The sequence below is a fragment of the Schistocerca gregaria genome, chromosome 5 (genome assembly GCF_023897955.1).
Source record: "Schistocerca gregaria isolate iqSchGreg1 chromosome 5, iqSchGreg1.2, whole genome shotgun sequence".
In the NCBI taxonomy this organism is placed as follows: domain Eukaryota; kingdom Metazoa; phylum Arthropoda; class Insecta; order Orthoptera; family Acrididae; genus Schistocerca; species Schistocerca gregaria.
This window is the reverse complement of record NC_064924.1, coordinates 332,465,134-332,488,096: the sequence shown is the minus strand read 5'-3', so window position 1 is coordinate 332,488,096 and position 22,963 is coordinate 332,465,134. Positions and strand designations below refer to the sequence as shown.

The 22,963-nt window shown below is 36.0% G+C and overlaps 1 protein-coding gene across 1 annotated transcript in view; it reads right to left on the bottom strand.

Annotated features, from left to right (window-relative positions):
- LOC126272776 (ubiquitin-conjugating enzyme E2 T-like) overlaps positions 1-21,369 on the bottom strand; it is a 61,177-nt gene extending 39,808 nt beyond the window's left edge. Inside the window, exons 1-2 of the mRNA XM_049975921.1 lie at positions 21,032-21,369; positions 20,882-20,951 (exon numbers count right to left, since the gene is read on the bottom strand). Coding sequence (XP_049831878.1) covers positions 20,882-20,951; positions 21,032-21,140 — 179 coding nt within the window. The 5' untranslated portion in view covers positions 21,141-21,369. The remainder of the gene's footprint in view (positions 1-20,881; positions 20,952-21,031) is intronic.
- Positions 21,370-22,963: the final 1,594 nt, after the last annotated feature.

Below are 22,963 nucleotides of genomic sequence, written 5' to 3'. Positions count from 1 at the left end.
TGAAATATACTGAGAGTGGACTAAAAGTATTCTTCGAGAACCTACTTGTTTCATAAGTGAAGAGAGAGTGTTATATGTTCCTTTAACTAGCATCATTCTTCGGATAAGTAGTTTTTAGAGACTGACCTACCCGGCTAACCAGGGAAGAAAATCAGCTGTGCATACCAAGTAAGTCGATTCGCATGAAAGAGGTAGGAAGTTTGCAATCCAACTTCACACATTCTTGTTATAAAAAAACATTAGAATGATCCCCCCCCCCCCCCCCTTAGGTCAGACACGCGATATTTTATACATAATCATAATGTACATTAATATCACAAATAATAACAATTCACATTTTAACAGTATACATTTCTTTTCTTTCAATAACTATGAATAACCTTTTACTTACTATTTGGCTATTGTTTTCTCATTTTACTTTGATAATAAAACAGGAGCATTTCACTCAAGGTTTTAGTCAGCTCTTAATATATTGGAATCGTGAAGGCTATATTGTCCTTTTCTTTTTTTCCTGCTATCTTTCCAATCGCAAACTCCAGGGGTCCATGACACATGAGTAATCTACTTTCTGTTCTGACCTTTTGCACTACCTTTCCTAAGTATGTATTCATTCATTATCTGTTGTAGCTTGGACGAACTCTGGGTAACATGAAAGAGTTCTTTTTAACTCTCATAAACTTACATAAAATGTAAAAATGCTCGTTGTACATAGAATTTATACTTTCCAGAATAATTCCTATAAAATATGTGACTTCTGTCACAATATTGTTCCTTTTCTGCTAGGATCAGTACCTATACCTTGCCTGTGGGTTGACCATATGAGTGTACTTCCTCTTTCCATTCTGGTAGGTACACCCCTTTATAAAACATTCCTATTTTTTAGGCCACAAGTCTCCTATCTCCATGTAGGTACATATACTTAGCAAATGTTGGGTATGCCCCCCTTATCTTTTCTGAGTGAGCCCTCATGGTTCATTACTTCAGTATACGTTCCTTTGTATACTGAAGTTAAGCATTTTCTGGTATATGCTACAAATCTACACTACACTTCGAATATACTTCTTAATACTCGATTTTATCCCTAGAATCCTCCTCTACTTTCCAACTCCTATACTCTTAGTAGATGTCTACATATAATTCAAGTCCTACTATGCTACAATTTGTTAGAGTATTTATTAAACTGACATTTATTAATGATTATCACAATTAATTCCTCTCGCTTTACGTACATTCTTTCCGCTACAATACCTGGCAGTACTCACATCGCGACAGGTTTCTAATCATTAATTTTAATGTTTGTGGTTGCATGTAATTTTTTTTGTGTGCACATGTGTGTTTGTGTAGTCTGATTCTTTGGCCTTCTTATCTGGAGATCAGATTTTGGTTATTGGAAACCACAGAAACTAGGAAGGACTTCTGTGATAGAAGTATGTGCATATGGAAAGAGGGAAAAAAAAGATAGGTCCTCAAATGACAAGTAAGAAAGGAAATAAATAGAAATGGTTTCTAAGATCAACGAAGAGAAAGACAGGAAACCCTTCCCACCCCCCTTCCTCAGATTTCCTACCTCGCAGGTACTTGCCTTCCTCAGATCCCCTACCTCGCAGGCACTTGAGTTGAGAAGCCGGAGAAGGTTTGGTGTTAAATTACTCCTACAGAACAGACATTCCAACCTTCACCCTTGAGGTCCTCGAAGGAAATCTTAGCAACCCTTTGGAAACGGCAAATGATGAAGAATCAGGCACACTTGTTGTCTGAAAGGTGTGGTGTGTGTTTGTGTTGATCATGATGTGTGTGTTCTCATAAACCATGCTTTTCTCCATAAAACCACTCCTTTCAAAACAAATACAAACCCTACAATCTACATCTCATCTCATAAAAAGTATAAAATATTCTGTAAAAAGTAGAAAATCTATATACTATATAATCACAGTTGTTTAATTAGTCACCAAATATTATATCTTCTGCTAACTTAACATTTCCTTCAGTTCACTAAGAAAAATATGCATCAAGAAGTATAAATTGGAACTTTGGCCCGATTATATTACATTCAGTATGAGAATAGTAATCTCATGAATTCAGAAATTATTTTGAAAGTTATGCACAAGGACACATTCTCTATATTTACACAGAAGTGTGTGACAGAGGGATTACAAGGCATCTTTCAAGAAAATCAGTGTTGGAGTCAATGTAATGACACCTTATATCAAGAGAACATATAAAATTGATGACACTGATTTCACCAAGACCTCTACACACAGGTTTGCAAAGACACTGGTGAAGAGATTACATACAATGACCATTTCAAGCAAAAAAAAAATGACCTAAATATATGTGCAGACCATGCCGATCGAAACCAAGGGAGAGAAGAGCTGACCAAGCAGACTTAGTATATCTTGCCGCAGAGCTGGGCCAAATGACAAGGATCGGAGACGTGTGCAAATTTCCACCTCATGCGGCAGCCAAGCAAAGTCTGGACTGAAGGGTGAGAATGCACTGTACAAATTACTACCTCATGTGTGCTCCTGCAGGGCAGATAAGAATAGTACCAGGATCATGTATGCAGAAGCTTCTTTAGTTCCATGAAAGATTATATAGAAAGTCAGAGGTTGTTAGTAGTCCAATTGAATGGAACAAGGAAATCCCCCACCATGAACAATTGTGGATGATGTAATCACAAATCCTAGTTGGTACTTTTTTTTCATAGTATCTCTGAGTGTGGGATGATAAAATAGTTTAAGATTTGAAGGAAATTCAGTGCAAGAAAACTATTATGGGAGAAACACCGAAAACAACTCGGGATCCGACGGTTGTCACTCCACCCATTAACTCAGAACGTTAACATCTCTGGGGGATATACAATTTTACGTCTTTCACACTGTACTTCCCTTTATCTGATCCAGTTATAGGATCTACTAAAATAATGTCTTAGGGTGGATTACTGTTTGTACCCGGTATGGTCCTTCATATTTTAGGAAAAATTTGTATCTTTCTTTCTTTAGGGCAGAGCTTTGAAGATGATGTTTTACTAGAATTACGTCATGAGGTTCTACAGCCTTCTCATTATGCTTACTCACTCTTTGTTGTGCTTTTTCAACTAAATCCTTACAAACTATTTCCTGGTTCACTTCATAATTGACACTCGGTTGTTCAGGCCAACTAAAACATTTAATGAGAGGTTCTCCGACAAAGGGTTTACCTACAACTTCTAAAGGTGTCAATGCAATTGATAAATGTGGTAATTCATTTAGGAAGAGTTCAAAGTTCTTCACTTTTGTTGCCCATGAAGTATGTTTTTCATGGCAGTGGGTATGGCATAGTTTTCCAATTTCCTTCACTACTCGTTCACACAGATTCGAGGATGGGTTATACGTGGATATTAACACTTTTCAAATACCTTCCCACACTAGAAATTCTTTAAATTCGTTACTCACGAATTGCGTAATGGTTTAGCTTACTTCTAGAAAGTATTGTTGTAAGCGTGTTGGCTCTTTTGATTGGATATAGTTTAACATATTTTGACCAACACACTATGATGACCAAAATGTATGACACTCCTCCCTTTCCTTTTGGAACTGGCCCCAAAAAGTCTGCTGACGTGAGATCGTGTAATGACTTAGGAATAATCAGATACATTTTGTATTTCACAGGAGTATTATTCTCTTTCATCTTCTTACAGATTTCACAAGTTCTAATCAAAGATGCTGTCTTATACCCTAACTTTTCAAAATAATAGAACTTATTCATATAGGTTATACACCTGTTGATTCCAAAGTGTACATATCCTGTATGAACATACCACTCAAGTGCGGCTTCCATGACCTTCGTAATGCATAAGCACCAACGTTGCGTGTTATGCTGTCTCTCCAAAACAAATTGTGACCTATAATTTTCCATTTTCCTACATGATTACGAGGTAAGGAATTCCGAACATACATAGAAAATGTTTCTGTAAAATAGGGATCATGATGGATATTTTCTGTTATTCTTTGAGCCATATGTTGTACCCTAATGTTCGGATATTCTACTGACATAAAACTAATAGCAAAAATAATGCCAGGTCTTTCCGTATGTTTTAATTCTTCCATTCCTATGGGTAACGTAGATAAAGCATTCGGTACAATATTATCGGAACCTTTTACATATTGCATCCTAATATCATGTTCCTGTAGGAAAAGCAGCCATCGCATTAATCTATTGTGTAAGAATCGACTACTCGTTAGAAATTATAGAGCATGATGATCTGTATGAACATGGATTTCTGACCCCCATTTTAGTGTTTAAAATTTTCAGTACTCCATACAATTGGCAACAGTTTTTTAAGGGAGAGGGTAAGGAGTCATTCCAATCCCGGGAGCGGAAAGACTTCCCTTAGGGGAAAAAAAGGACAGGTGTACACTCGCGCACACACACACACACACACACACACACACACACACACACATATCCATCCGCACATACACAGACACAAGCAGACATATTTAAATATGTCTGGGAAAAAAAGGACAGGTGTACACTCGCACGCACGCACGCACACACACACACACACACACACACACACACACACACACATCCATCCGCACATACACAGACACAAGCAGACATATTTAAATATGTCTGCTTGTGTCTGTGTATGTGCGGATGGATATATGTGTGTGTGTGTGTGTGTGTGTGTGTGTGTGTGTGTGTGTGTGTGTGTGTGTGTGCGTGCGTGCGAGTGTACACCTGTCCTTTTTTTCCCCTAAGGGAAGTCTTTCCACTCCCGGGATTGGAATGACTCCTTACCCTCTCCCTTAAAACCCACATCCTTTCGTCTTTCCCTCTCCTTCCTGAAGAAGCAACCATCGGTTGCGAAAGCTAGTAATTCTGTGTGTGTGTTTGTGTGTTTTGTTCATGTGCCTGTCTGCCTGCGCTTTCCTGCTTGGTAAGTCTTGGAATCTTATATATATATATATGTCGGATGTACATTCCCATCCTGCTTAAACTGCCTGGATAATCTGGAATTGGCCCCCCATTGTAAATCATTCATCACTTCACTAATCAATACCATGTAAGGAGAAGTCACCCTCTTGTCTATTTTATCCTGGATAAGTTTAAATTCTTTCCACTAGTCATCTATATCCTTTTGAGTATCTGAAAATTCAGAAGAAACTATAGGCGATACGTTGCCAGAGGTTACTCTCGCGGCAACTTTTCGATCTCTATTATTTCCTTCACCTGTTCCTCCAAACTACGTACATTTATGATGTCTGAGTTCGCTAGTTTCTCTTTGAAGTTTTTTTTTACATTATCTACTCGCGTATTAACGCCTGTGACTTGTGATTGAATTATTGACATTAACTTATCTTACTTATCAACACAGTCTTTTAAAATATGCAATCCCTGCTTTATAGCATCAAACTTAACATTACATACATTTTCCAATGATCCGAACTTTTCATTTATCTCTGATTCCACACTATGACATTTATCCTCAATGTTCAATTCCAATCTTTGTGTCAGATCCTGAAAATCCTCATACTGTTTTTGGTTGAGGTCAGTAAGAAGCATTTGATGTACATGAATGTTCAACGAATTAGTTAGTTCATTCTTTAAATCTAATTTCAAATTTTCAACTTTATTATTCAGGGTGTCAAATTCAGTCTTTAAAGTACCCATTTCTACGCATAGATTACTAAATTCTCTAATCTGTGTGTCAACTTTGGCATTTAATAAACCTAGATTTGTTGCTTGACTATTCAAGGTTTCACTCTGGTTATTTAGATCTTCACTCTGAGCATTTAAACTAGAATATATCAAACCTATTTCTTTCCTCGAGTTTCATTCTGAGCATTTGACTGCTGACTCTGGTCATCTAACTTCGCATTTAAAGTTTTACTTTAAGCACATAATCGAGAATTCATTTAGCCTAATTGTATACTCTGAACTTTGATAGATTTACCAACTCAGTTGAGCAGATGCGATGGCAGGTCAGCACCTGTGAACAGCAGCTGGTGCCAGCAGCATTCGATGTAGGCTGGTTTCCACGGCTGCATCCCCGTAATGCATGTGAGAGCTGTATGCTCCCCACACCAGATCATTTTAGTCATATTGTTCTAGGCATATCTTTTCTTATTCTAATGTGTCAAGATCTTCTCTCCAGTTTTTCACATTGTGACTTTCTCACTACTTCTCCCTTATTGGCCTTCACAAAATTTTCTCCTTCGGATACTCTGGCATAATCCAGTTTCTCTTAATGGTTCTCTTGTCTTGTTAAGCTCAGTTGCTATGGCAACACTTGATAACTTTAACCCTCATTTTCGTCTCAAAATTCCTTTCTCCCTTCAGTCCTTTTTCACTGGTCACCACATTCTAATGTTTTTGATGACAAGAATGTGTGAAATTGGACAGCAACTTCTTTTACGCAAGTCGACTTACTTGGTATGTACAGCCGATCTTCTCTGGACAGCCGGCTACATCAACCTCTGAAAACTTCTCCGAAGAATGATGCTAGTTAAAGGAACATATAACACTCTCTCTTCACTTGTGAAATAAGTAGGTACTCTAAGAATACTTTTAGTTCACTCTCTGTGTATTTCAACTTCCACAAAGAAAAAAATTATCATTTCTCACATAAATATTAGACTTCTTGTAAGTCACCTGTGTCGTCTCATGTTAAGACACAATTAAGATACATTTACAACAGAGTTGGTTTAACAACCACAGAAATCATAAATATGTCTTGGCTCTATCAAGTCTGTGTTAAGAGTTACTTAAAAGTCTTTCTCAATTCAACTGTTGTTTTGTCACTAGCAATAGTCCGAATTACAAAACAGAACAGAATAACACAGAACTTCCATGGTTCTTCTGTGTGCTTTCACTGCGATTTCCATGGATCAAAGTACACACACACACACACACACACACACACACACACACACACACACACAGTGCCGCGAAGCAGATAGGGTTCCTTTTTCCCACTCACATCTAAAATATTGTGTGTTCGAGATGGTGGAAGGCCGAGTGGTTCTAGAATTTACACAGACATTCTCGAATCGCCACAATTCCACCAAACAGTAGAAGAAACTTGACTGAATATTATTAGGGCCACTCATCAGACAATTAAACCACAATAGTTATCCATCCAATAGACTTAATTCCGTTTAATTTTATACTTGTTTGTTTTAAGCAAAAACAAGAGTACACATTCTGTACAAATATGTTCAAGAAAGAGTTTTAAGTTTTCCATCCATGCTATCTGCTTTATAAATGCCTTGCAATGATTCTTCCAGTAATTTCTCTGTTAACATCATGTTTGAGCCACTATTTACGATTCTGGGATTAAATACTGTCTTTCTACAATTTGAAGCAAATTAGTCTGCTTATTTTATTGTTACCGATTGTCTCTCGTGGTCAGGTTAGTTACCGACCATTAATTTTACAGCTTCTCAAACAAACAATTGTCAAGGGCTGTTGCAGAATTCCTTCAATTCTCAATGGAAATTTTACTGTGGCAAAAAATCGTTAATCAGACGACAGGAACTCTAGGTGCTCTTGGACAGAGCTTTGACAGAAAATCAACAGCAGTCTCCACGCAAAATGATTTTTCAGATATGTTAGCAAAATATTATTGAAACTTTCATCTGCTTTATGAAGCTCATGATACTTCCTGATGTTGGGCTGCAAACTGTGAGAATTACAAGTTTGTGAGTTTGCTCATTAACTATCTTGGCACAGTATTCAAAGAGCTGTTCAACCCAACATTCATTAACATGAAGGGCTTAGACTTCACTTTTTGCATACATAGTCTCTTTTGCCACCCACACCCTTTTCTTCTGGTTATACTGCAATATATTAGTGGCTTGCGTTCATCTAGATGAAATAGTTCAACTTCAGTGATTCATATCATGTTCCGATATGCACAACACATCTGGTGGTGAGCCATTGGCTGTTTCATTTTCTTGTATGGATGTTAGAATTTAATCTTTTTATAAATGGGGAGCTTCTAATATTTTGATGGAAGATAGTAAATAAGTGTTCTTTAATACCTATAGCTTTGTCCAAGCTGCAGTATTTTATTTTGCTAGTACACAAAGGAAATACAAACAATGGCTTAAGCGGACATTGATTGAAATCAATAGGCAAAGTTGAAAATTTGTGCCAGATCGGGATTCAAACCCTGGTCTCCTGCTTACTAAGCAGTTGCTCTGACCACTAAGCCATCTGGACATTGCAACTGCTGTCTATTGTAGCACACCTCCCATCAGACCCAATTTCCTAACTTATCCATACCTTACTAATATAGTGGCCCTTACCCGTTATCCTCATTATTCGCGGCATTTCACTGATTCGAGTAGGAGTTCAAGCCTTGTGTGCATACAAATATGTATATACATACGCGAGGTTTCTTTTCTTTGGGACATGTATGAGAGAACTACTAATCTCAAAAAGGAAAGAGGGGTTAAATACCACATAAAATCAAAATTTTTTGAAGCTCTGCTCAAAAATCACACTGTAATCAATGATCATTCAACTTTTTGGATATTATGAATAGTCAGTACTGAAGGATGAAAACAGGTTGAAGAACTCTATTTTTCATGTTACATTGTCCATTTCCAAAGGCTACAAACAGGCATATTATGCAGATACAGACTGAAGACAAGTTACTTTCTATTTTAGTTAGACACAATGACTTACTAGTTAAGTTTTTAATTTATTGCTATTGCCTCAGTTCCTTTCTCTAACTATTTCACAAAACGGCAGACAAATAACAAGCTTGTATAAAATTTGTAGTATTATTTTTCTGTAATTATTTTGCATGAAAAAGCATTTTGTAGTTAGATATTTTTATTTGCTTTTTAACAAAAATTTGAAGAAGTTTCTAATTTTTTAAGCCACAACCACAAATGCTCTTTCAGAAAATTCAAATGACCAATTTATGTAGTAGGCACAATATAACATTTACCATGAACAATTAATTGACAACAGCTAAGGTTTTAGTATTTAATGAACCCACTGACCAATTTTAATTGACCAATATGTTCATAAATACTCATTCTATAATGTTTTGATCTGTAAGTCGACTCCTTTCAGAAACAGTACGATTCAAAGATCATATCAATCCCTCAGCACAGAACTTCCTATCAACAATAAACATTTTTGAGCTACAAATGACAAGTCTGGCATACTCCCTCTGCTCAGATTAAAAAAGGAAAGTATCACTGCTTCTAGGTAGTGAATGACAACAGGTACATTACTGTTTCAGCAATACTTTACTCATTCTCATATCAAGTGGTTTTTGCTCATTTCTAATTGTTGGGATCATTACTACAATAGCTCTGATCACTCTTGCCATTTCGTATAACACCCCAATATTTCAAAGAAATGGAAATGAAGAAACAATGCTTGTTTTTGCACCACTGCTATTACTAGGTATACTAGTTCTTTTCAACTGCATGCTCCTCAACATACTGTGTAGATCTTGTCACACTCTTGAATAGTGTCATAAGTGTGGACGACGTGTTACATGTAACATCTTAATTCAGAGCTAAAAAGTGGCTCACAAGAGTAATCTTGTATATGACTGAAGCATCATTCCAGACTAAGTTATGTCGTACATGTCATGGTTAGAATCCAAATGAAGAGGCTACTTGCAGGAGCAGTAGTTACCACAAGTAACCATTCGAAATGAAGCACTATCATCCTTATCATGATTTTCATTGTGTCCCTTAAACCGTTTTCAAGGGCAAATCGTTTGGTAGACAGATTGTAGATTGATTATACCACAGCTGCAGTTGAAATAGTTACAAGTAAAAAATATATGTACACTGATCAGCCACAGCATTATGACTACCGAGCTACCATTGATATAAACTCGTCCAGGCGATAGCAGTATGACTGCTAGTCAGATGCACATACAATGCACGTAGTATTAGTGAGTGTGCTATGAAAATGGGGAAGGCAGTCAATCTGACTTTGAGTGAGGGTAGATTGTGACTGTCCAGAGGCTTGGCGCAAGAATTTCGGCAATTAAACAACTTCTTGGGTGTTTGAGGAATACTGTGGTGTCTTCAACAAGTGGTGAAACCATAACCAGACATGGTGAGGTTGTAAGCTGTTGCAGAACTAACATCAGACTTCAATGCTGGGCACAGTATACATATGTCTGAACACACAACGCACTGAACACTCCTAACAACAGGCCTCCACAGCCAACGACCCATGCGTGTGCCAATGTTAACACCATGACATCAGCAACTACGACTGAAACAGGCACGTTACCATTAGCAATGGATGTTGGTGCAGTGTCAGAGCATTGCATGATCAGATAAACCCTGATACCTTCATCATGCCAATGAGAGGGGCAAATCTGTCGTCTTCCAGGGGTACAGCTCCTTGACAACTTTACTATGGCATGGAGACAAGCTGGTGATGGCTCCATTATACTCTGGGGACATTCATATAGGCATCCATGGGTCCAGTAGAGCTTGTGCAAAATGGCGACAGAGTATTGTACACTGGTTGCAGACCACATACATCCCTTCATAACAATCGTGTTTCCTAACAGCAGTGGAATTTTTCAACAAGATAATGTGTCACATCACAAGGCCAGGAAAGTGATGGAGTGGTTCGAGGAACACAGTAACAAGTTCCAATTGATATGCTGCCAAACCCCCCCCCCCCCCCCCCCCTCCTCCTCACCAGATCTGAATCCGATTGAACACCACATTGCCATTGTTATCAATGCCAAAGGTGGACATATTGGCTATTAGGTGGGTGGTGGTTATCTTCTGACTGGCCAGTGTATGTGGTGTCTTTTCTTGGAACATGTCCATAAGAACAGACGCCATTTTTGATCAAGCAGCTATTATGAATATGACACAAAGGAAATACAGACATCGCGTGTGAGTTGGTATTAATTGAAATCAATGGGGAAAGTGCAAAATTTTTTATTCTGGGTATATTTACACATATAATGCAAAAGTTTAGAGTCATATAATCCTTCCATCTTTGTTATGTTGCTATGTTTATTATCAGAAAAATAGAAACAAAAATGAAAATGAGTTATTTCAGAAACCAGTTATTTTGAGCAGTTGCAAATGTCAGGTTAAACTGGAAATGAATACAACTGTTATATTCAGAAATCAGTTGTTTCAGAAACAGCCATCCCTAATAGCTGCAGTCATCCCCAGTTTTTTAATTATGGTTTCGAGGCAAACTCTGCTATTTCCAGGATCCTTCCCCAAATAGCCTAATTCACAGGTGCCATCACTGAACATGCCACTTGGCTTGGAATGTACTAGTTACTTGGTAATCATCACTCAAAGATTTACTTACCAGTTCCGATATTCCTTTACACGAATACTAACCAGCAAAGAGGCCTTCTTGGTCTTCTCTGAACTTTCCTTTCTGGCTGTATCCTGCATCTTACACCCTGTCATGTCACAATGGGTCAGAACTTGTTTATTGGCCTTTATGCTTTTGTCCAGTCTTTAAAAAATTTCCAGTGTTTGAAAGCGCTGAATGAAATAAAATTTATGGCAACCACTCACCTACAGCTGATCTATGTATGGTGGATAACAACACTCAACACACTTTAATAATTGTTTTCAAAGATTAAATATATATCATTTTGGCTTTGATATGGCATTATTCAATGCCAACAGGTTATATCCTATTCTTCAGCATACCCCAGTTTCCATACACATTCAGCAATTGCAAAGCATTGCTGGTTTACTGGTGTATATGCACTTTCCATAAATAAGAACAATATTTTTGAATAATTTGTGATGATAAGTTCAGTTCAGGAAGCTATTACTTTAATTCATGTGAGTTTTCTACTACCTTTTTCGTAACTGGATCTACACCCAGCGCGCAGTATGAGAAGGAAGTAAGTTAACACGATGTTCCTGCAATGAGGAAGCAACTTCACAGATTAGCTACAATACCCCATTTATATAAACAACATATGTACTTCCTTTCCCAACAGACATTTCCCTTGTTATAATATGAAACAAGATTGTTAACTAATGAAATTCTACATCAATACTGTTAAAAGTTATCTGTTTTGATGATCTATACTATGATGTCCAGGGAAACCCTCCATGCTTTTTAACAGTTAAAGCTTTCTGATAGTCCGTGAAGCCTTCTTAGCACGTGGGATTTTAGAGCACAACAAAATAATTATTTTCTTCCCTACTTCACGTAATAGAACTCATTTATAAAATTAATGAACAAAAAATGATTTGAGGACATGGTTGTCTAATAAACAAATACATGACGCAATCCAGTTGCGAATGGCATACCACAGTATTGCTGAAACACCTAAACAAGTTTGTATTTGCAATACAAATTTCAGATTTATGATGGTGGCTAGTATAAAAATTCGATGTGTGACTCCGCAAAATAATGTCAATTACACTGTTAAAAAGAAAAACTGTGACAGCTGTAAGGACAAAATAACAAAGCTCAAAAAGCTTGTGTGAAGTTTACAATTTATTATCAGTTTGTTGAAAACGGATATCAAGAAACTTAAAGAAGAAACAAGTGTACTGAACATGGCAAAATTGCGGCATGGAAGTTCGACTTTGTCGCAGAACTGGACGGAAGTAAAGTTCAAAAAATGTGAACAAATAATATGGGGTAAAGGAAACTGTAAAGGGAACAACAATATAGTGCACGAAAATCACTTTCAAACTCTTTCTACAATGGAATGTGATACTGTTGTTAACAGTTTGGCTGTACCATTAGGAAAACAAAACAACTTTGTGAATGAAGTAGAACACGGAATATTTCAGCCGCGGTTAAGTGAAAGATCATATGCGAAGGTGCTTTCAAAAAATTTGCCACCAATAAGCTGTTCACCTGAAACATTATTGACTTATGTTAGCAAAAAAGACAAAATAAATAATGCCAAACAAGACACTGTGCACAGTAAAGGTAGGCAGAAAATCAGGATGCTGCGAACAGTAAGTATGCATAAAACTGAACTGTATGCAGACAGCTAGGGGTGAAATATAGCCACCAAATTTCGGCAGACAAGCAGTCAGAACTGGTATTGTATGATAATGCTAGGGGTGAGATTCAGCACTGCCATGTCAATGAGTCAGGAAAAAATTTCCTCATTGAGCAAAAAGGACTTTTCTGTCTTCCGGGCGGGATCAAACGATGTAGCAAGGAATGAAATAGTGGATCTCTTACTTTTGTTAAAAAGAAAATTGTATGGGCTGAGAGGAAAAATCGTTACTGTGTCACATCATTACGACTAGAGAATATGGTTCTGTATGAACAAAGAAATTGAAAGTGCAGATACAGAGATGGAAAATATTTGCAGGTGGCTTGAAAATGTACCATTTGTGAACAAAATCAATTTGGGGAAAAGTTTCCACACAGCACACATTTTTCATCTAAATGAACTTGGAGAAAATGTTATGGTTACAAAAACTTTAGATGTAGTGAATAAAATTTCAAATTTGCAATGTGATGATACAGGAGTCATACCTCTCATGGACAAGACGTGTGTGTTAACTGGAGACTCAAATGGGAAGTATGCTGTCAGCGAAGCTACAACCCTCCAAGACAAATTTGTGATTTTGTTAATGCAAGTGAACACCCCAAATGTATGTAGCTCACAGAACAGCACAGTAGTCAGCCTGCCAACTCACAGATAAGTCACAACAACATTTTATTTCTAAACTCACAGGTAAAATACAAAAATATGAACTTGGTTCTTTTTCATTAAAATGTGCCATCAACAACTAGTAAAATAAGTTAAATCCAAATCCTCTTAGAAAATGAGTTGAAAATTACCGCGTTTCTGTGTTTCACAGAATATTGGCTAGATGAGGACAAGCTACATATTGTGCCCCTATCTAACTTTCTGGTAGGTGGTTATTTGTGTAAAAAAAATTCTTCAACATGGCTGCACCTGTATATTCATAAGAGATAATATAAACATTGCAAATATAATATTTCCTGTTGAAATAATGAAAGCAAATGATGTAGAACTAGCAGGAGTTAAGATAGTGGACACAAAGAGTTCCAGCTGGTGACAAATATTTCCTATATTCACTTAACAGGCTAACGCACAGAAACAGAAGAATTATTCTATGTGGTTAATACTGACTTTGCAAAGGATACCAAAGAAAATAATGAATTATTGAATCTCTTCCAAACTTTTAACATGAAATCAAACTCTCATCACGCAGGCATCATCTACCACCTTCGATCACACGGCTCAAAAACTCACTAAGTACAGAAACTGAGCTGCAATTTACACACTGCCTAACAGCCACCAGTAGAAACTACAGTTATGAAAACTAAAGCACTTTCTTCATTACTTGAGCAATGAAAACTGGAAAGGGATTTATAATTGCATACACACAGATGGAAAATATAATCACTTCATCAGTAATTTGTGCTATTTTGAACCGTCCACACAGAAAACAAAAAAATGGATCAATTCTGGTATCCTCAAACAAAAAAAGGTTACTACACAGATTTTTCAAATAGCTCACATCACCAGAATGTAATATACTTATTAAAAAACCTATAAAAAGGTCTTCAAAATGTTGTCGAACAAGCAAAAATATTAGCAAAAGACACATACATAAAAAATTCACCAATAAGATGAAAGCCATATCGAATACTGCTAGCAAGGAAACTGCAGCAGAACAGATTTCCATAATATTAAATAGCTAATGGAGAAGTCAGCTGTGATAACCAAACTCATAAAAATTGCAAATCACAATTTACAATGTACTCCCACATATCAATCCAAATGTACTATAAAAAATAAACCTATTTTTCGATATGCCACCAATTAAAAGGAAATACTTGCTATAATCAAAGAACTGAAGCCCAAATTCTCTGTTAGTACTGACAATATACCTGACTACATCTTTAAGAAATATGCTCCCCTCATAGCCAGGCCACTTGTTGACATCTGTACCTGTTCACTATCAGAAAGGGTGTTCCCAGAAAAACTGAAGGCAGCAAAAATAAAACCACCATTCAAGAAAGGAATAAAAACAGAAGTATCAAACTACAGGTCTATTTTCACTACTATCTAGTTTATCCAAAATAATTGAAAAACTATTATAAAAGACCAACCAATTTCATAGAGCAAAATAATTACTTCTCAAATACACAACACGGTTTACCAAAATTTAAATCTACTGAGACTTATTCATTGGCAACTTCATAGAGTGCTGTGTGCACAACGACCATTGGATTAATAAAATTAGAACGAAGATCAGCGTTGACCATAATTTTGATCATTTATTAACAGCAAAATCAATTTTCGATCACATAATGATCATCTTCAGTGCTTTAGCGTACAAATTAAAGCTCATAGGCACTGGTGTCTAGTTATTAGCAGTACAAGAAGCTATGAAACAATCACAATCATTTCTGGGAGTACATTGTAAATTGCGATTTGCAATTTTTGTGAGTTCAGTTATCACAGCGGACTTCTCCATTAGCTATTTAATATTATGGAAATCTGTTCTGCTGTAGTTTCATAGCTCATGTTACTGCTAATAACTAGACACCAGTGCCTACGAGCTTTAATCTGTATGCTAAAGCACTGAAGATTATCATTATGTGATCAAAAATCTATTTTGCTGTTAATAAATCATCAAAATTATGGCCAACGCTGACCTTCCTTCTAATTTCCTACTGAGACTTATTTCCGCATTCCTGAATGAAACCTTATTTGCAATAGACACAAAGAGGATAATTCAGCCATATTTCTAGACCTCTCTGAAGCATTTGAAGTCATCAATCACAACATCTTGCTTAAGAAACTTTAATCTGTAGTTATTAGGGGCCCAGATTATGAATGGATAAAATCGTATCTCCAAACCAGAGAGCTAGTACTTGAGTTTGCTATCCAAGAAGGGAACAAGACAAAGTACTACTGTTCAGAAAAGCAGAGCATTAAGTACAGTGTACCACAAGGCGCCATTCTAGGACTAATTTTATTTCTACTCTTTGTAAATAACTTTGAACCAACCAGTCCATAAAATTTTCAGATGACACAACTGTGATAAAAGGAAGGACCAGAGAAGAGTTACTGCATAAGATTAAAAAGTGGACCACCCACATCAGATTGGTTTTCTGGAAACAATTTAGTAATAAACACAGAAAAAACACACTTACACACAGTGCAAAATATATGTCCACTAACACCAGACAGCTGTTTACCAGAACCCTTCAAAATGTAAGCTCTATAAAATTTCTTGAAATATGGATCCAAGAAGATCTAACATGGATCCAACATGCCAAATACATTACAATTTAACTGAATATAATTTGTTATACTATCAAAAGTCTTTCTGTTGCACACTGAAAGAGACACTAAAAAAATGTCTCCTTCACCCAGGCGAATCTTTCCAGGAAATGCATCTGCCAGCAAAAGTTGTTTTATATGCCAAAAGAAAATTTTAAGAGCCATAGAAAATGCACTGCCTCAAGAAGCTCATGCAAGCCCTTATTTAAGAAACTTCACTTCTTTCCACTACTGAGTCAGTCCATGTCAAATCAACACAACTACTTTACCCCACCCTCTTTGCTGAAAGTTGGTATACTTATGGTGGGAACTGAGACTAAGAAAAATACCAAATTTCAATTTTTTTAATCTCAAACCATTCCTGAAATATGGCTATGTAAACTTTTCAAAAATCAGCCAAAAATGTGTGAACGGACTTTTTAAATTGTCCTAGGAGCTGCTCTAATAGAACTAGAGAACTGGGAAAGGTGTCATTTTGGAGCATTTTGCATGCTCTTTCCAGTGATAGACAAAAAAACATAGCTTCTCATTAATAACCTTTTACCAAAATACTAATTAATATTTTGATTTAATTTTTATTTTTTTTACAAAAGTCCATAATTGAAAATTTTCAAAATATTTCCATAACTACTATTACTATTTACTATTGTAAATCACATGGCAAAATGTAAATCTGGGATGACGATGGGTTCATTGTTTAAAAAAAAATATTCTGGACTCTTTGTTTTTCACTAACGGCCCTAGTTTGACCAAATTTGTCTTTAACAAACAGGAATTTCTTTAAAATATACTGAAAGGTAAGTAAAAAAAGTATTAGAAGTATCAAAACATCACCTTATTAAACCAAAACTAATCAGCATATTTTATAATTAAGTTGATTGCTTATTTTAATTTCATACAACTTCACTAACAGTATATTAAACGATACAACAAAAACAAGAAATTGAGCATTTAACTACAAACTGAAATACGGTATGAATAAGCAGAAGTATTTACATAATAGTTCTGGTCCATGATGTATGAAATGGAACTATTAAAAAAATTAAATACGTAATGCTTGTTTTTGAGAAACAGGTATCTGCACATAGCTTAATTTAACACAATAGGTACTAACAATAATTTTGAAACAACTTTCTATAAAATATACATTAATACTAACCTGAGACAAAAATTAAGTTTTGAGTTGAAAGCAGTTTCCCAATAAATTGTCTTGGAACATCACATATTACACTTTAATGAAGCTGACTGGGTTTGGTTTACATCACTTTCATTAATAATGTATGTTCTCCCTGTCAGAGTAAATGTATTCACTTTTGTGAGAACATCCACAACTGACACCCACAGGACATATGCACATGCAGGATAAGAGAATGACTTAGCTGGTCCACATGGATGAAGAAAAGTTATTTTCACTTCATCAAGTTCTTCGTTTTTTTTTCTAAAATGTACCCAAGCCACCAGTTTCTGCCATATGCAGTGGTGACATTGCCTGATACATCTTGTAACTTCAGTTTGTCTGGTGATGTAGTTACTTCCCTCTCCCAACTCTGCATATCACGTGAGAAGTATTTGACCATTAATTTTGATGTAGTGTGGGGAATGAAAGAGTGAAATTGCTGTGTTCCTTTGATTGTCAATGCCTCTTCAAGTCGGCTTTTTAAGAATATTTCTGAAGGAGCGTAGTCTTCTTGAGTGGAATATGCAAAATCAACATTTGTGATATTATCTACTACCAACTCAAATCTGGATCTGATTTTGGTATGGCCTTTGCAAACTTGCACGAGCTGCCAGTCTCTTTACTGAACCCCCTACTCCATCACAAGGCCCTTTCCCATGTGCTGTGGCTGAAAAGTGCCACTCAGCTTTTATGTCGAAGTCTTCGTCATGAAGGCAAGGAAGTTTTTCTTATTTTTATACTGAGCCGCAGAACAGTCAGAATAATAGTAGGCCTATATCTTTTTTGGAATATTTTGAAATTTATTTGTTAGATATGAAATTAGCTTCTTCTGAAAGGTGTAAATCGCAGTTTTATTGTGCTCCAGGCAATCAGAAACAATGACAGAGCTCATATGCTCAATTTTTTCTTCCTGTTTGTAATATATAACAAAAGGATGAATGGTAATCTGTTGTCTTGTCCAGTAGAAACTCTGAGCTTCATCCTGTAGAACTATACTATAATTTTCTGTAAAATCACATATGACAACGATTCCATAAGGTTTCCTCTTATGGAGTTAGGGAATGTTCGTTGTTGCTTGGCAATGAAGTCATGCCGAATCAAAGTCGACATCTTACTACAAAATAAATCTATGAATTCTTCATAAGTTTTCTGAACAATTTCCAGATTACATCGGTCAACTGAAATCCACTGTCGGAACTGAACTTGTTCAATTAAGTTTTCATGAAAAGAGTCTTTTAAAATTTTACATATTACAGTTTCTCCTGGGCAGTATTCACAGTTTCCCATGTTGCAATCAACTGATGATGTGTTGCAAAGCATTTTTGCAATGCACTGCTTATAATTCTTTACGCTGCTGTTTGTAACTGTATTTAGTTTGGCATTTTCTATCATTAATTTTATGTTTTGGTGAGTTGTGCACACGCAGACAGTGTGTGTGCCATTCCGGCCAGCTAATACGCAATGTTTTGGTCTCAACTCAGCAAATGTAGAGAAACCTATTTTTATGTTAGGAAACTTGTCTTTAAAATGCTTGTAAGCTTCTTTAAGGTTACACAAAATAAGCCTTTTTGGTATTTTTGTTTTATTTCCACTTGTTTCTGTAATTGTCACACAATCTTTAATACCTGGCATTGCTCTGCTAATTTAATCATTTTCATAAAATGAATGTACAGTTTTGACAGTTTCTGTTGGTAAACACTTCCTTGGTTTTGGGTTTGGACCTTCCATGAATCCTTTCTCGTTCAAAATTTTTTTGAACTGCCGAACAATGTAATTAGGAGCATTAAATTCCCTAATTATTTTCCTGACACCTCACTTTTCAGGTAAACTTTTAAGAATCATTAGTTTTTCTGTGCTACTTATAGAATTTTTAAAGTTTCTTTTAAGATTTTCAAGAACGGATTCATCAGTATCAGTATCTGACGAACAAGTTTCAGGAGCAACAAAATGTTTACGTGTCATTGATGAGATTTTCTTCACTTTTGATTTGGTATAATGCCTAGATGTTCGTTTTCTCTTGTCAATTGGAGACTCACCTAGTTCTTGAAGTGTTGTGTTACATGTTTAACAGCTACTGAAGTTGGAGTGAAGTCAGGCGCAACAATGAAATCTACAAGAAGGTGGTGAAAATCTCAGAGACCAGGTCTTCTCATTTCTAGGACAAGTACACAGGATGGAAAAATCCAGACTAACCAAAAGGATATTAGACTACCTGTGGAAAAAGAAGACAATGACAAAAGATCTGGAAAGGTTCAACATTCAGGAAGTTCATATGCTAAATAGAGACACATTTTGGACCATGATTCAAAATTTGAAAGGATTTCAAGTCGAAATAACTAGGAAGAGGCTGAAAGAGTCTGGACAGATGAACAGAAGCAACAGCACAGCGCCCATATCAAGGAGTACTAGAGAAACAGGAGACATCAGACAAAGAAGAAATGAATTTGCTGCATGATTCTGAATGGTCGATTGGCAAATAAAAAAATAAAAAGCCCTGCATACTTTCATCCTATTATGTCATATGGGATCATACTCTGGAGTAACTTGTCAAACCAGAGTGCAAAAGCGCCTAATAAAACCCATTTGAGGTGTACCTAAATTCTAAAACATCATGTAGACACCTGTTCAATGAACTGGATATTCTACACACTGCTTAATCCTTAATGTACCCTGTTGCACTTAATGTTTGTCTGTTTCCAACCAATAGCTCAATACATACTATCAATAATAGGAATATGAAAAATATCTACATAAAGACCTAAAAATCACCTCAATCAAAAAGGGTTCCAATGTTCAGGAATGCATATTTCCAATAAATTGCCACCAACCATTAAAAACTTGGGTTTCAGATAAAGCACAGTTAAAACAAAATTTGAAAATCTTTTTGACAGACAACAACTACTCTACTGATGAATACATTAAAAGGGACAATTAAGTAACATGTTTGTTACATTTCAATTTTGGTCACAACAGCCAAGATTTGGTATTTTGCGTTTGATACGGTCATATTTAAAAGAAGGCATAACTGTGTGTCAGTCTGACAGTGTATTATACAAATGCATTGTGTCGTGGCGATGTATCTGATGAAATTTTCTCTGGCTCCCAGTGTATTAATTCTGTAAATATTACCGGTTCCAGTAGTGTTTCCACGTATACTAACAACCTCTCGACATATGATTGGGGAAGTGCGTATTATACTTGCTCTAAGTTTTGAAGTTTCATTTTTGGGTCTATGGAACGAGAACTGTCTAATCTATTTGCGAGTACGATCAATGTGCTGATAACACAAATGTAAGAATTTACTCGTATTTGTCATCAGTGTTAATTACAAACACGAAAAATACAATACTCAACATCTCATTCATTTTAATGTAACAATAGCAGGAAACAGCAAAAATCGTAAGTTGACAACAGAACAGTTCGTAACTTACTTTTCTGGTATTTGAATTTCTAATTTAAAAACTCCCGCCTCATAAGCTGTTCCTTCCAAACCAACAATGCCTGGGAAAAAACCCTCAGTATTAAGGCACAAACAATACGCTTTGCAACGATAAAATAAAAATAAACGAAACTTTATTTACTTGCGTCAAGCACATTAAAGTTATCATCCTTAAGTGTACATGAAATACCGGATGGTGGACTCTTCACCATCAATTCAAGCTCTCGTTTTAATCTCGAAACTTTTTGCATATTACCAAAATTGCGTATTGACACTATCACATTAGACACAACAGTAATTTCTAACTCCCGCTCCTATCTGTCACTCCTACCAAAGTCTATGTCATCGTTGTTATCAAAGAATTACCGACGATTTGCTGGTAAGTTACACGCGCCATGTTCCCAGACGCAACGAAAATTTGCTGATGCATGCGCACCACCGTACTGGCATAGCCTACTCTTCTCAAACCGGGGCCAATCATAGGACAAAACCGCTTAGTTATTAAACAAACGGCCGGATTTACACAAAGGACGTCTCATTCATCATCAAAAACAAAGATGATTTATTTTCCAACACATGCTTTTGTACGCTTAATACATGCACACAAGAACGACTTCAAGATAGCTTCCATTTACACAGCGAAATATCGACTTTCAACAACTGTTAAAAGTTACTGAACACGGAAATCAAACACTGTGCAGAACTTCGACGGTGCAGAACGAATCGTTTGCACATATAAAGGGCTATGCTACGATTAGCACATACAGATAAAAGAAACAATAATGCAACACCAACTTTATTAGAAATAGCGAAAAATAAAATGTAGTGCAATTGTAGCAGTTACGGCATGAAAATGCACAACACATTAAAAATAATTTTGCACTCTGCCAAATGTAAAAGATGATGGCCACTTGTTATCCTCTATTAAACGTAACTTGCAACAAGTGGTTTGACTTAATTCATTGGGAATCCATTATTCGTTAGCAAAGAATAAATAGTACAACGTAAGAAGATGACTGTTTTTATAGACAAGGCACTTTTGACGAGCTATTTTGAAAGGGTCATTCTTGATGTCTGCATACTTAAAATGAATCTTTGACAAGGAAATCTCACAAATTTGGGGAATGCAGAACTTCCCCTTAAGCAACGTTTTAAAAGTTTCGTGGTAGGATAAGATTTTGCATAGCGTTGTTTGAAATCGGTAAATACTATACTTCATTTTGTTTATCACCAGAGTTTCTTAATCAGCAAAATCGACTAGTAAACACTAGAATCAGATTTATAATAAAAAAATATGACAGTACTTCAATATAAGTTAATTTGCCGTTTTTTCAGCTGATATGTGAAAGGAAGCAATAAATTTAAACTTCTTAATCTTTATATTAGTTTGATTTTCATAATTCTTTCCACTGAAAACCTATAGAATCATTATAAGTCTGCTATTACACTATGGCCCCATTTGTTACTATCTATAATACTATCTATATTTTGCACATGTCTGCTAAGATTTTAACCACATTTCCAGCAAAACCAATTGCTGCTTTTTTAAGAAAAACTTCTTCTCTCTTTAGTCTTCACTTGAATAATAAGGCAAATTGAAAAAAAATCTTGGAATCGGACTTCCACATAATTTTGCTCGAGCTTTTGGGCAGTTCTGCATACTTGCAAATATTTTAAAGCATTAATGGTTGCTATGTCCTCTTCTGTAAAATGCGTCGCATAGACTAATAATCCTACGAAAATTGTCCAGACTTTCTACGGAAATTCTCTGTTTGTGTCTGTGTATGTTGAGAATCAGAATACCACGTTGTTGCTCTTATCACCAATGCAGAGATACACAATTTCTTGTGTATGATGAGGCGCTGTAAACGTCGGCACCTGAAAAAAGTTATCTACTTAAAATTATTGTAGATTTATTACAAATAACCCATAACTTTTTACTAATATGTCATGTCTATACAATACACTGGCTTCAATCTCTCACCCTATCTTTAAATATTGTTTCTATAAGAAAAAACTGTAAGAAAATCTCTTTTACAGACAAATCTGCTGTATTTACATTTCTAGCTAAACA